Source organism: Columba livia, chromosome 14 (assembly GCF_036013475.1).
Source record: "Columba livia isolate bColLiv1 breed racing homer chromosome 14, bColLiv1.pat.W.v2, whole genome shotgun sequence".
Taxonomy (NCBI): domain Eukaryota; kingdom Metazoa; phylum Chordata; class Aves; order Columbiformes; family Columbidae; genus Columba; species Columba livia.
The window spans coordinates 4417267-4431565 of NC_088615.1; the positions used below are offsets into that span (position 1 = coordinate 4417267).

Consider the following 14299-nt stretch of genomic DNA (forward strand, 5'->3'; position numbering starts at 1 on the left):
TGATGAACAAAGGCACGATCGTGTTTGTGTTAATACCCCCAACCCCCGGGGGGGGCTTCGGGGCAACTTTCCCCCGGGTCGGCCGGGGTTTCTGGGCGGAGCTATGCTAACGACGGGGGGCGTGGCCTCGCCCCCGCGGCAGCGTCTCCGCGAGCGGCCATTGGCGGAGGCGCCGCGGGGGGGGAGAGGTGACGCGATGCAAATGAGGGGGCGTGGTCGAGGAGGCCCCGCCCCCCGCCCGCCGGGGCTGCGGGGCTCGTGTTCGGCGGCGGGGACAGTCAAAGTGGCTCCCATAGGGAGAGACGGCGAGTCCGCCCCGGCGCTGCGGGAGAGGGAGGGGGCGCGGGCATTGGGAGCCCCAGGGTCTCCCTCCGTCCGTCCGTCCGTCCATCCGCGCCGCCGCCGCGGGTGCGCCCCTCTCGCTCCCTTCCCGGCGTGCGCCCGGCTCCGGCAACTCGCTTCCTGCGCGGCTGGAGGAGGGAGGAGAGAGCGCTTCGGCGGGGAGCGGAGAGAAGAAAGAGGGAGAAAAGAAAGAAAGAAAGAAAAGAGAGAGGGGAAAAAAGGGGGGGGAAACTTGCCTCTCTTGTCACTGGAAAATGACACTTGATGTAGCAGAGCCTGCCGCAGCTCCCGTTCGTCCTATTGTTTCTTAAACTGCCATCTGAGATTTTTTTTTTTTCCTGCTGCCATCCGAGGGGTGTCTTCATACAAAAGGGACTTCAAGTACTCCTCCGGCTTGCCAGCGCTGCAACCAGCCCCCAGCACCCCGCCAGCCCCTCCAAGCACCCAAACAAACTGCACACGCAGCAAACTGCAGCAACAAAACCGGGCTCTGATTGCTTCTGGATTTTTTTTTTTTTTAATGTGCGTGCCTGTGTTTGCTTTCTCTGACTTGCTTTGATTCCAGAGATCAGCTGCAGAGAGAGGAGAAAAGAGAGAAAGAAAGAAAAAAAAGACCTATATAACAGTCCGCCTGGCGATTTATCACTTTTTTTTAAATTATTTTTTGACTAAAGAAAGAAGATTTGCGCTGTTGTTTCTGATTCATGTTTGGGATTCAGGAAAGCATCCAGCGGAGTGGGAGCAGCATGAAGGAAGAGCCCCTCGGCGCGGGGATGAACGCGGTGCGGACCTGGATGCAGGGAGCCGGCGTCCTGGACGCCAGCACGGCCGCTCAGAGGTAGGGGGGCTCCGCGCCCGCGCCCCGCTCCGCGCCCCGGCGCGCACGCCGCCTGCAGCGCTGCTCCCCGCGGGCAGCGCCTTTCCCCCCGCACCACCAAAAAAAACCGGCTCTGGAGCTCTGCTGAGAGCTGCGAGTTTCGCGTAGATGTCGCCAGTTAAAAATTTATCCCTCTCGTCCCGTAGGAATGATTTTTAAAAATTAAATAATAATAATAAAGGAAGCAGCGAGTTTCGCTAGGTAGGAATAGGTGGGTTTTAATCTCTCTAGCCCCTTGTGCTCGCACGGAGGAAGGAGTTTTGAAAACTATGTTTACTGCTGATTTAGTCTTAAGATCTCCAAATGACACTTTCCTCCTCCGATAAGCCGCGAGTTGTGCACGGATGTATCCAAAATATATTTCTCTACCTCGCTTTTTTATCCTCGTCAGGATCAGCAGCCTTCCTTCTTCTCCTCCGATAAGCAGTGAGTTTTGCAAAGCTTTCTCGAGGAGAAATTTAATTCGAAGCCCCTTTGTAAAACCACTGCCACTTATCTCAGATTTTTTTTAAAGAAATCGCTTCATATAGGATGTGCATTTGGGGAAGCTGTGCCCAGCCTCGCTTTCTCTCTTATTTCTCCTTCTCATCATTCTCTTCCCCGAGAAAAAAATAATAATAATAAAAAAAAAGGAAATAAAAATAATTAAAACCTCCAACCAAAAACCAACCCAGCCCTGATGCTGGACTCCCAGCCTGAGCCCCGGAGCCGGCACTAACTAAGAAGTTGATGTTGACATCTCCCGGTGTCTCCCACCTCGCCCCGCACCCCTCCCTTTGGAGCCCTCTAAGGAAGGGAAAGTTCTGCAGGGACAACCCTGAAATATTTCAAGTTGTCTCTTGGGCTGCCATCGCGGTGTTTACCCACCGCTCTGGCGAGGGGAGGAAAGGCTCGCAGGACTGAAACTGAAAGATAAGGCACATGGGCGCTCGGGTGACAGCTTCGAGCCGAGTTTGAGAAGTGGCAGGACCGGTGCCGCTCCGCGGGCAACGCGCCGGCGGGGCTGAGCGCAGCTCCCCCGCCATGCAGGGCCGGCTGCGAGCGGGAACGGTCCCCGGGGAGGGTTGGTGGGTGCCAGTGTCGGGTTCCTGGGGGGACTGCTTGGCGCTTCGGGCTCGCTGCAGGGTGGGATAGAGTCGGGTCTGTGCCGCACTCTCGGCTCCGCGGGGTTTCGACGTGGCCGCGGTTGAACACGCCTTACCCTGGCCCGGAGGGAAGAGCCCCGGGGGAGGGGGGATGTTCAGCCCCGGGGGAGCCCAGTCGGGGCCCGGCGGGGAAGACATGGGCCCAGGAGCCGGCTTGCGGGTGGGGGTGTGAGGCCGCGTCGTCGGGGCTGCCGCTAACCCGCGTCTTTCTGGTCCCAGCGGAGTGGGTCTGGCCCGGGCTCACTTCGAGAAGCAGCCTCCTTCCAACCTGAGGAAGTCCAACTTTTTCCACTTCGTCCTGGCTCTGTACGACCGGCAGGGGCAGCCCGTGGAGATCGAGCGCACCGCCTTCGTGGGTTTCGTGGAGAAGGAGAAGGTGAGTAGCCCGGCAGCCCGCGGGGTCCCTCTCGCTCTGCTCCCCCGAGGCCGCGGCACCGGCTCGTCCCGGGAGCCACCGCCACCTCCTGGGTGCCTCTCTCTACCTTGGCCCCGTTATGCTTGGGGCAGGGCAGGGGGCTGAGAGCTGATCCGTCCAGCCCCGGGGTTACCCTGCGTGCGAGTGATGGAGAAACTTCATATCATATTTTTCTTCTTTTTCCTACGGCCTCCTGTGTCCTCTTTGACTTCAGGAAGCCAACAGCGAAAAGACCAACAACGGGATCCACTACCGCCTGCAGCTGCTCTACAGCAATGGTAAGGGCTGGGAGCCCCCGGTATCAGCCCCACCATCCCCCGCCGCCGCTGGCTGCCCTCCCCGGTTGGAAAGCCCACCAGAGGCCGGGAAACCGCTACTCTGGCTCCCTTCTGCTCCGCTCGTCCTTGCGCTCGGTGACTGAGCGCAGCCCGGTCGCGGCCAGAGCTGCTGGGACTGGCGGCCTCGGGTGGGAGCCCCGGCGGGCCCGAGCCCTCGGGCGAGCCCCGGCGCGTTGCCACCGGCCCAGCTCCTCACACCTCTGCCTTGTTTCAGGGATCAGGACGGAGCAGGATTTCTATGTCCGACTCATCGACTCCATGACCAAACAGGTAGGTGCTGCGGAACGCCCGCGGAGGACGGGGGGATGGCAGCCGTCGGGGCGGCCCCCGGGAGCGCGGCGAGGCGGCCCGCGGAGGCGAAACCCACCCCCGCTGCGAAAGGAGGCGGCTCTGTCCCGCCAGGGAAGGGGCTGCCGCCTCCCGCAGGGCACGGCCGCGCTCCCCGCTCCGCACCCGCGCAACTGCGACCGGTCTCCGCGCAGCGGCGGGGGCTGCAGGGCCGAGCCGCGGGGACAGACCCCGGCGTCGGGGCGGCGCGGAGGATCCGCTCGGGACCCTGCCCGCCTCAGGGCTTGGGAGCTCGGAAAAATACAGGCGACCTTCCAGCCGTCCTAGTTCGGGACGCTTAATTAATAAGAATTAACCTCCCGCCGCCCCCAGCCCACCACACGCCGCCAGCACAAGCCGCCGCTCAGCGCCGTGGCCGTGTTGGTCCTTTTTCTATTCGCGCTGCCGCTGAGTCCCCGGGTGAAAGAAGCAGCGATCACACCGGGGTACGTTTGTGTGTCGCAGGAGCCCCCGGAACTCGGTGCGGGGAGCGGCGAGCTCGGTGCTGGACTGCGGAGAGGGCTGTGGGGCAGTAGAGCTTGTCAATGGATTAACCCTGGTTTTAAGCTTGCTCTTTAGCTTCTCAGAGTACTAACGTGCGTGTCTACCTGTAAAAAATACTTGTATTTTTGAAAAGAGTATTTCTGCAAAGGAACTATCTGAAAAAATCGATTCTCTCTTTTTAAAAATTATTTGTTACTCTGGCTTTTTCTTCTGATACTGTTAGAATATTTTTGTTTTATAATACGTTTCTTTTAAATAGTTTGGTTCGCTTTTAAGCCTTTTATCCTTAAGAGAAGTTTTTTCCCTCTTCACCTTGTTAAAAAAATTCTTACATTTTATTTAAGAAAAACATTAGTCTCTTTTCTATTGATAGGAAAAGTCAGTCCATGTATGTTTTCTGTAGTGGAAAAAACTCTTGGCTTGTATTTGGGTTCCTTTTCTACAGCAAAACATGAAGCTCTAAGGGCTGAGTTTGTTTTAGAAAACTCTCTTTGATGGTCCCAAAACATCTTTTCCTGCCATTGAAGACTGTCTTGCAACAGAAAAAAAAAAAGGAAGTTGGATGAATTTTACTAGAGAACCTACTATGCATCTGAACTTTGTTAAACCATACACTTCCAAACAGAGCTCATTCCCTGTAGGAATTAAAACAGCAGCAACATGCCCTCCTTCGTAACAAACCTTGGAAAGCATTTGCTGTCATTCTTTGTTTTTCAGTCACCAATGGGTTAGTTTGTGTTAAAAGTAGCAATATCATCCTGAGATAGAACCTCTCTTTAGTCCTTTAGGAGCTTATGTGTTTCACTGTAGACCATACGAGGGAGGCTATCGATAAATATTATCTTTAAATAGCCTTCTTATCGTTACGGAAATGCAAAAGCCTCTGTTCATAACCCTGTTGAAAACAGAGCCCTGAACTCACGTAGAGCAGCGGATTCAAAATAATTTTCTTAACAAAGGCATCTTGCATATGAAGAGTTCATCCTAAGGCACTGTTTGACCTCTTGGTCTCTCATTATTATCAAGTCATCAGAGGGTCTTTGGAGAGAGGGGAAAAAACCTCCCCGAGATACAGTTTATTTGTAAAACCTGCCATGTAGCTTTAAAGTACGTTCACAATGATGAAAAATCTGATTTCAGGAAGTCTTACAAAAACAAAGTTAGTGCAAATTACGGATTTTGGGGAAAGCACGATGGAGTTGAGAGGCAAGGATTTAGAACAAAAGCGCTCTGAACTTAGATTAGAAAACAGGGAGTGAAAGGCTATTTTGGTCGCAAACATGTTTGCTTACGTATTAATTTCATGAATATAATTTCTTTAGGCATGACTATAATTGCTTATGAAGAATAGGGCATTGCCATGTCAAAACCGTGGCATGTGCCACTCTGATTTTTGTGAGGGGGTGGGGGCTAAATTCTTACTCTTCTTCTTTTTTAATTATTTCCTTTTTAAAAGCGAAATGATTTCAGAGTTGCAATTGCTTCGATCACTGAATGCTTATTAGGAAGCGGAGTCCAACACATGACAGAAGCTCACCCAAATGTTGAATATATCATTTATATTTTATGACAGTGAATTATATAGAAGATTTTTAAGTAACTTTCAAATCATCAAACTGTAATTAAATATTGCAAAGACTGTCTGAAAATTCTTTAATTTTTAATGAAAGTTAAATATATATTGTCAGTCTACTTGAAGGTGTAGTGTTTTAATGCATGACGCTCAGAACAAATTGGATAATGAAATGATTACTTTTAAATGAAACTGTTGCAGAAGCGTACATGTTTCAGCTGGCGAGGATCTTCTCAGCACTCACACACACGCATTCACACACTCAATAATTGTGAATTGCCAGACTAAAATTACAGCTACTCTGAGGTTTCTGGTGGCAAATTAAAAATCCCACAGAAACAAAGCTTGAATGAGTTAGGTTCCCCAGATCATACAGGAAAGTAGCTGTAGCTCTTTCTTTATATTAAATATATATATATTTTTTGAATTAGAGAAATCAGATTTAAATGTATTCTTTTTGTCTCACAGTTACAAATCACAAGGTTTTGTGCAGCTGCAGGTTATTAAGTTAGGCAAGATGAAATAAAATCTGTTCTGCAAACCAGACCTAGGTTTCTGTATATAGGATTGCTACTCATAGATTTAACATAAATGCCCCATTATATTAGCAGGTAGACAGGCAGGGCTTCACTATGCTGGGTGCTGCGTATATAATAAATGGTAATTCCTACTCGTTTAGAGTTTTTGCTCTGGATAAGTCAGGGATTTGTGTGTGTGGCTGTGCCCAAGTAAGGAACTCATGGCAGGAATCTCGTCATAGGTGGAATAGGGGATCTCTGCGTCCGGGTGTGCGCGTGTGTGTTCTCTGTCAGCTGGGATGTGATTTGGGAAGCGGGGCTGGACAGTCCCGTTACTGAAGTAACCAAGAATTTTTGTCGCCGGCTACATCCCAGGGCAGATCTGGGGTGCAGCACCACGCGTGTGCTGCCCCAAAACATGAGCTTTCGTCCCACTCGCGCTCCCTGGGCAGCCTGTGGGACTTCTGAATGGGAAACCCGGGCGGGATTGGTCTCGAAGTGCATCATTTCGAGTTATATTTAGGATAACATACTTGGCCTTTGGCGGTAGCCCCAGAGAAATGCTGGGTAAAATGGGAATTACGTGCCTTTGAGGGCTTTCGCTACATTTCCAAATGCGTCCACGTCATCTAAAAATTGTAAATACTACGCGCAAACCGTGAATGTTGCGGGGAAGTTCTTTTCAGTTAGGGTAACATTCGTTGTTGATGCTGGCTTAATTACATTTTCTTTTATGTTATCTTGGCACCTCATTTTATGTCGGGATCACATTCCTAATGCGTTCAAAACCCTGTAGGATCCCAAACTTTATAGCTGTTGCTTTCCGTAAAGCAGCAGCTCCTGCCGCAGTAGGTCTGGCTCTAACAATGATGCATTTTGAAATCGCCTGCAAAATGTGAAATGTGTCTGCTCTAATAAAACAGGAGTTTTCAGGCGAGTCCAAGGATTTTAATATATTTGCAGAGAAGAGATGCCTTCTATTTCTTCAGCTGTATTTTCATAAAGTTGAGATATTTCACTATTAGGAAAGATGGAGGAAATAAATCTGAAATAGTTGTTCCCCACCCATTTTTCCTTCAACTGTTCTCATCCATAAGGTATAATGGATGCTAATACGGCTCAGGCATCTTAAAAATCATAAGTTTTGCATGATAGCTATTGTCTATTGCTGAGAGTCCTCATGAGTCAAACCCCCTTCCTTCAGACTTAGACTCTCTTTATGTTTTGCCTTTTTTTCCCCAGTACTTTAACTCTGGATGCAAATGGTTTTTCTGTTGACTTCTCTATCATTCTGTGATGTCTGCAGATATTTGATCAGCTCTCTATTCTATGCATAGCGCGGCCCTTCTCTGGCAGCTACATGCATGGGAAAAAAACCCATGTTATCAGTAAGTTCAGAGGAGCCTCAGCAGACTCGGAGAAATTTCACACAAACATAAAACAAAACCTAACCCCTGCAACGGGGAAAGTTTACATTGCGCCAGATTTTAGCAGCTTTCTTGTGCCTTTGGTGAGATGTCAGAAGCGCAGGTGATTTTAATTTTCTTGTACAGAGAGGAATGGAGAAGTTTGGAATTTGCATGCATGATCAGGACCTGTGTTTGGGAAAATGTAAACTCATCACAGTGGAAAATGTGTTGTTTGGAGTCTGAGGGTGAAAACAAAGCTGAGGATTTTGGAGAGACTGCCTGAGCCAGATGGCCTGGTGCATTCCCAGTCTGGCAGCCCAACTGCTCCCTCCTGTATAATATACAGCCATTTGTTCTGGGATATTTACGCTAGAGCTGTTTCCATGTGAATGTTTGAAAACCATTAAAAATGAACATATTAGGAGAGATAAATTTATTTAATTCGTGTGAATATGCCGATAAGCAGGCCGGGTATCAAAGGCAGAGGGAGACTGCATAAAATAATTAGATGCTTCTGAATTGTGCATTGAGAGGCACAGCAAGAACTGACGGTGCTTGCGCTGGGACTCAGCGCTGAGCTGCTCGTCCGGGATAAACCTCACTGGGATGAGTGGAAATTTGCTAAGGGAAGGGGTAAAAACCTGGGTAATTAAGGGTTAAGTGTTCGAAGCCAAATAAATGTAATTCACAGTATTTTCTGTGTAGATATATAGCGGATACAAGCCTAATCCTCTCTGGGTGAAATCCTGGCCCATCTGAAGTCAATTGCGAAGCTCCTATTGAATTCAGTGGGGCCAGGATTTTATTTTCTCTCTGTGTGTATGGCTGTATACGTCATTCCAGATAATTTTAGTTCTGTTTTTGAAAAGATTCTCATTTTAATGAGTTTTTCTTTCTCCTTTATTTCAATAAAGGAGATAGTTTGTTTTGTGAAACAGATGAGGAATTGGAAACCGAGTGGATTTAGATGCATGTTGGTGATTTTCTCTCCTTCTCTTACTCTTTTAAAATCAAGGCCATGACATAACTGAATAATATAATGACCATGATCTCATTCCTTCAAGATTGTTTCTCATTCAGTTCAGAAAGCAGAATCACTTGACTGGCAAACTGACACCACAAGACGATTCTGCCCACAGTTACACCAGTATAAATCTGGATCTATTCAGGAATAGTTAAGGACAAAATCTGGCTCTATATTTTTTCCAACTTATTTGTCAACTCTTTTACTGATTGATCCTGTTGTCTTTACTCGGGGAAAAGTGAATTAAATGATAACTGTAGTCTTGACTTTTATATTACCCCCCTCCCTTTTATTCTATCTATCTATCTATCTATCTATCTATCTATCTATCTATCTATCTATCTATCTATTTATCTATCTATCTATCTATCTATCTATCTATCTATCTATCTATCTATCTATCTATTATCTGTTGTCTATCTATTATCTGTTATCTATCTATCTATCTGTCTATCTATCTATCTATCTATCTATTATGAACTCTGTCACTGTAAAGTTTCGGTAAATTGTTGGACACATTTATTGTCTCGAAATGACTGCAATGTGCCCAATTTAGTAATTTTTATTTGCTGGAAAGCAGTGAATTGCATTCTATTTAACTTTGAATGCAGCTTTATTTAAATGGGAGTGAGGAAGCCTTATATTTTGACACCGATTTCTTGGGGCCTGATTTTGAAATCTGTTTGTGCATGAATGATCGTTACTCACTGAGACTTCTTGTGGAGGGGTTACTTGGGTGAGTAATGGCTTACAAAATGGAAGATGAATTTTGTGGGGAAATATTTAAGTTGTGCACGAGGAGAAAAGCTGTTTTGAAACCCGTATGAAATAAGACCAGGTTAAAACTACATGATGTAAACAAAAAGTAAAAAAAAAAGTCTATAATTTTACGTTTCCTTTGCTGGTGTTTTGTTGTCCAACCCTGATGTGTATTTGCAGGCTTATTTTTAGCTTTGCTGTGGTCTAAGTGTATACACTGTAACTTTCACTTTATCTCTCATTAATGTGATCCTTATTTGACAAAATCATGATGAATGTCAGCAAGACAAGGAATCCTGCAGCAAGCACCTTGTTTTAAAGCCTGAGCTTTAAAAAATAATAATTAAAAAAGAAAAAAAAATACTTTTTTTTTAAGAGAGTGGCTTTTCAAATCTTACAGTTAAATATTTTCACAACGGTAACATTGTGGACCCTTCCTGTAAAAATACTTCTGGCAGCTGTAACGATCTGAAACTTAAGCAGTTCCTGTTTCCCTTTTAAAACTAATTGTAGAATTAATGCTTTAGAGCAGCGTGGTTCACAAGGCGGTGGAGTAGCTGTAGTGCTCTCGGGCAGCCACTCATGGAAACAAACACTTGGCGCTTCACAAGTAAATAGGGACAGGGAATGGGAGTCGGGGATGGGTTGCTCAGAAGTGAATTCGGCAGTTCCTCCTGCTTCCTAGAGCTGCCTAAAAATTCCTGCAGGAATAGGGCATGCAGGACTATCCGCACTTAATGTGGAGACAACAAAATGTGCATGGGTACAACATTGGAAATTAAATGCAAATAAAGTGAAAAGCAACTCCTGAACGTAGAGGAAAGCAGAAGAATGTCATGCACGCAAAGAAGGGATCACTGATGCTAAACACAACAGACAAGGTGATTATGTACCACAGTGTTGACTCTGTCCGTTCATTATTGCTATTTAGTTGAGTTATTTCAGCGGGTACCTGGAGGTTAAGTAAGCACAGCAGCACGAAGAGAGAGGGGAGGGGAAAACAAGAAAGTAAATTTGGGGTTCTGGTTTGTCATTTCTAGTGCTTCCTTGGCTTCAACTGGCAACAAGATAACCCACTTTAAGATTTAAAAGCCTGAGGAGAATGAGCCAAGTCCAGCAGTTGTCTCTCGGGCACTGTTCCCCTGGTGTCACACTCTGATGTACGGAGGTGATTGGGCACCCGAGGTGTTTGTCTCCACTAAAGGCCATGGGGGTAGATCTGCTCTTTACCTCCATGCTCTATACTCTCAGAAGCAGATTATTATTTAATTAGTGATTAAGTCCATCAAGTGCCCTGAGCTTCCCTTACCTGGCCTGTCTTACTGCCAGGTGAAACCCAATTTGGGGTTTTCTGGAGTCTTCGCAATGTCCCCGCTGACCAACCCCATCAGACACCAGCTGGTTACTTTGACTCATTGGTTTTGGCTGGAAGAAGCTTCTCTCCATCTTCCCCTTTAATGCATGGAAGTGCGGGACTCCTGAACGTACCGACTGTAGTGCATCTTCCACATCTTCTGGCAAAGCACCAGCAGCTCTTCTGGGCACTGATGTGGTGGTGACTCAGGGTATGCACCGGCAACTGAGCGGGAACGTGGGTCCCATTTGGGTTCAGGGGGGTTTGCTGGTGTCTGTGCTGTGGGGACTCTGCGCGTCTGGTGACAATTTTTGTGTCCCTTTGATATGAGTGCTGGGTTCACAGGTTTTGTGCCGTACTGGTGGGAATGAGGGGGCGGAAGTCGGGTTGAACTCTGTACCATTAGTTGCAACAGCACCAGTGGCCTCTGTTTTATCAGAAAGAAAAAGCCCCACTGGCTGCCAGGTTTCGGGGGAACACACAGAGCAAAACCAAACCGAAAAGATTAAAACTAGCAAAGATGACACAGCCCCATTCCCGATATTATTTATGGTATCACTAAATCACTTGATAATGCATGATATTAATATTGCATATTGCAATTAAAATGATGTTAAAATTCAGCTCATGCTTCTTCAGATGTGTGTCCTAAGATCCGTGCCCTGTTTGTAGGTACAACATCTCTTACCCTTGTTGGATTTTATTTGTAAGGCCTGGGAAAGCCATTCACATGATCTTACTTCATCATATATTAACATACCTTATTTTTTCTCGGTATTTTCCACACTTCCATATCAAAGTTACCTCATTCCATAAAATGTATTTCATCCAGATAATATACTATTTTTTTAAAATTTTCAGTACCTATTTCATTGCTAGCTTTAGGGATAGCCTTATCAGATGCATTTTTATCTGCAAAGTTTTTTTCCTCAATTTCCTCTGTCTATATTTTAGAGGCTGAAAAGGTCACGGTGCAGGGCCAGGGCAGAGCTGATGCTCAGATGCACGGGTGGGCATCCCACCGGGAATGGGGCTTTAACCATCGATCCCAGCTCAGGAGTGGCACCCTAAAAGATTCAGGACCCTCAGTGCTGTCACAAGATGCTGTTGCAAAGGCAACTCTTTTGCACTCGTTTTGCTGCTCGGGGGCTGGTCCCCAGGACCAGGAGTGCTTAGAAAACATAACTCTGTCGTGATGAGATGGAAACCCTTGCTCTGTGAGCACTAAACCAGTTAGCATGTAGTGCCAATCCCTCCCCGTCACCGCCTGTTCTGCCGGTGGGAGGACTGCAAACGTAGACTCTTCTCGCAGTGCGAATACACCGTCTTTCCACAGTTTTAACTTAAAGGATTCTCCCCGTGCTATCGCAGAGTCAAATTTCTCGGGCTGGTTTATCCTCTGTTTGTTTTGGTATTCTCTGCTCTGGTAGGGTCTGGCTCTCACTTATTTATATCCCTGTAGCCCTGGAGTCGCTCTCTGGAAAGTGGTGGATCATGAGGTTCAAGGGGAGAATCAGGCCCAGGCGCTTTCTCAGGAGCTACCAGGAAAATGCCTGGGATGTGCAGCCTCTGTAATTAAAAATACATGAGCTTTCTCTTTTTCAGTCTTTTTTTTTTTTAAAATGAATAGCACCCAAAGTATGCCAAGTCTTGGTGTTTTATTTCTTCTTTTATGTATTTTTTAAAAAAATGCTATTAGGTTTATATTTTATTCCAAATTGAAAAGAAAATTGTGGTTGTCTTGACTACTAAAAAAACCCATCCTACACACCACTTGAGAGATGTGCAACACATAGGAGGGAATTTAGCTGTACTCGGCTTCTGTTGTTTTCCAGCTCTGAGTCTTGGAGCAGGTTCGGTGAAGACGCGGTCTCTTTAGCCTGCAACTTGGCTTCAATTCCAGCTGTGCCTTTAGTTACTGCGATGTGTTTTTATTTTCTCCAAACTCACAGCTAAAAATATGTTTTGTTTCTAGGCGATAGTATATGAAGGCCAAGACAAGAACCCAGAAATGTGCCGAGTTCTGCTCACGCATGAAATAATGTGCAGGTAAGAAATAAACCCCCTTCCAGTTAATTAGTGATGAGAAGATGAATCTGTCTCTCAAAATCTAGGTTGAACCTGCAGCTATTTTCAGACTTAAATTTATCTTTCTTGCATTAAACAATCCCAAAATAACACAGTTCAGTGTGTGTAATTAGCAGCAAGGTCTCAGTCATCACACTAGTTTTCAATTATTTATAAAGAGTTATTCTTAACAGAATGCTACTGGTTTTCATTTAGACACCGTAGCCCACGAAAGGTCCCCTCACCAAAATTAACAGTCAAGTATAGTCTCCTAGCAATACAAATCTCTGTCCCCAGTTCCCACCAAAACCTCATCAGTAAGACCGAATACAAAAGTATTTGGTTTTGGTTGTTTATTATTATTATTATTATTATTATTATTATTATTATTATTATTATTATATCATTATTTTTTTGTCTTCTGGGTGTGCATTAAGACGTGAGTGAGGTCAGGAGCCCTGTTTTGTCCTAGTTGCTACTCATGCAAGGTCCCTGCTCAGCGATGCTCCTCCATGCAAAAGATCTCTTCTTGTTGATTTTCTTTTAACATCCCGTGCAGATCCGGCTCTGTCCTGTGCTCTCTTCCCCTGAACACGCCTGCCTGGGGCTGGTCACTTAAATTCAGGGCAGTCAAATATTTTCTCTCTCATACACGGTACTTCTGCAGCTGTTTCCTTCTCTTTTCTGGCTGATCGAAATAGGTGAAGCCTCTTCTGCTTCCTTTTTACCACAGAGAAGGCAGCATCTTCCCACAGACCCCTCCAACACCTAGCAGAGCTTGACCTTGCAGTCTCATTAAAGTTAGTGGGTGTTTTTTGCATGTCTGAAAAAATCATTTGTTACATGTTATTTGATGGCAGAAAATAATTCCCTGGTGGAAGATGAGGCATTCTTGCATAAGCTCATTGTTACAATCAGTTGTTTTAAGCCTGTAAAAATGCCATTGCATGCGTTGTAACTTTTACAAAACACACTTACTAAAAGGAGTACCTTGAGGGTAAAAACTAGAACCCACTTCTAAGAGAATAAACTTGGATGAGGGTTTCCTGGTGGGGGAGAGTCTTAGACAAAATAATCAGATGGAAACTTCTCTGTTGGTTGATTTGTTGTGTTTTGTTTTTTTTTTTTTTTTTAAATTCTTGGGGATCTGCATGTTTTGTCCTCCATGGCAGCTCCTCCCTGATAAAACCCCGCTCGAGGGCAGCGCTCTGCCACGCTGGCAGAGAAGGAGCTTCTCGCTTTGCCAGCCTGGGCGAAACTCCATGTAGCACTCCCAAATCCTTCGAGATGTTCGTTTTCAGGTCGTATTTTTCTAGGTGTTTGGTAAGTTTGACTTCTTCTAGGAAACCAAAGATACCCTGATCATTCCTGGGCTGTAACAGGTTATCTCCAAGAGGTGCCTGAGCTTCTCCCGGGAGCTGCAGTGTTGCTTTGCTGGCAGCCCCTGCCCAGTTCTCCCTTTCCAAATGGAAATCCAGTCGTGCTGACAACTCCTACTTGCCCGAAAATTCATTGGCCCAATTAGCACCACTTGCACACTAGACACCTAGCTAAGAACAATTCGTGGAAATATTAAAGGAGGCCCCCAACCTGATAAGGCTGAAGTGTGTGCTTTGCTTTGCTCCTGTAATAGGCCAGTAAAACAGT

The 14299-nt window shown here is 46.3% G+C and overlaps 1 protein-coding gene across 10 annotated transcripts in view; it reads left to right on the plus strand.

The window, feature by feature from the left end:
• The first annotated feature begins 213 nt into the window (after positions 1-213).
• Positions 214-14299, plus strand: part of EBF1 (EBF transcription factor 1) — a 273509-nt gene continuing 259423 nt past the window's right edge. For 4 of the 10 annotated variants that reach the window (XM_021288959.2, XM_065029678.1, XM_065029679.1 and 1 more), the window contains exons 1-5: positions 215-1180; positions 2584-2740; positions 2994-3057; positions 3332-3387; positions 12561-12634. In XM_021288959.2, coding sequence (XP_021144634.1) covers positions 1047-1180; positions 2584-2740; positions 2994-3057; positions 3332-3387; positions 12561-12634 — 485 coding nt within the window. In that variant the 5' untranslated portion in view covers positions 215-1046. Of the gene's footprint in view, positions 1181-1271; positions 2287-2583; positions 2741-2993; positions 3058-3331; positions 3388-12560; positions 12635-14299 lie in introns of those variants that run through there. The other 6 variants (XM_005503343.3, XM_005503344.3, XM_005503345.4 and 3 more) reach the window with 3 other exon arrangements.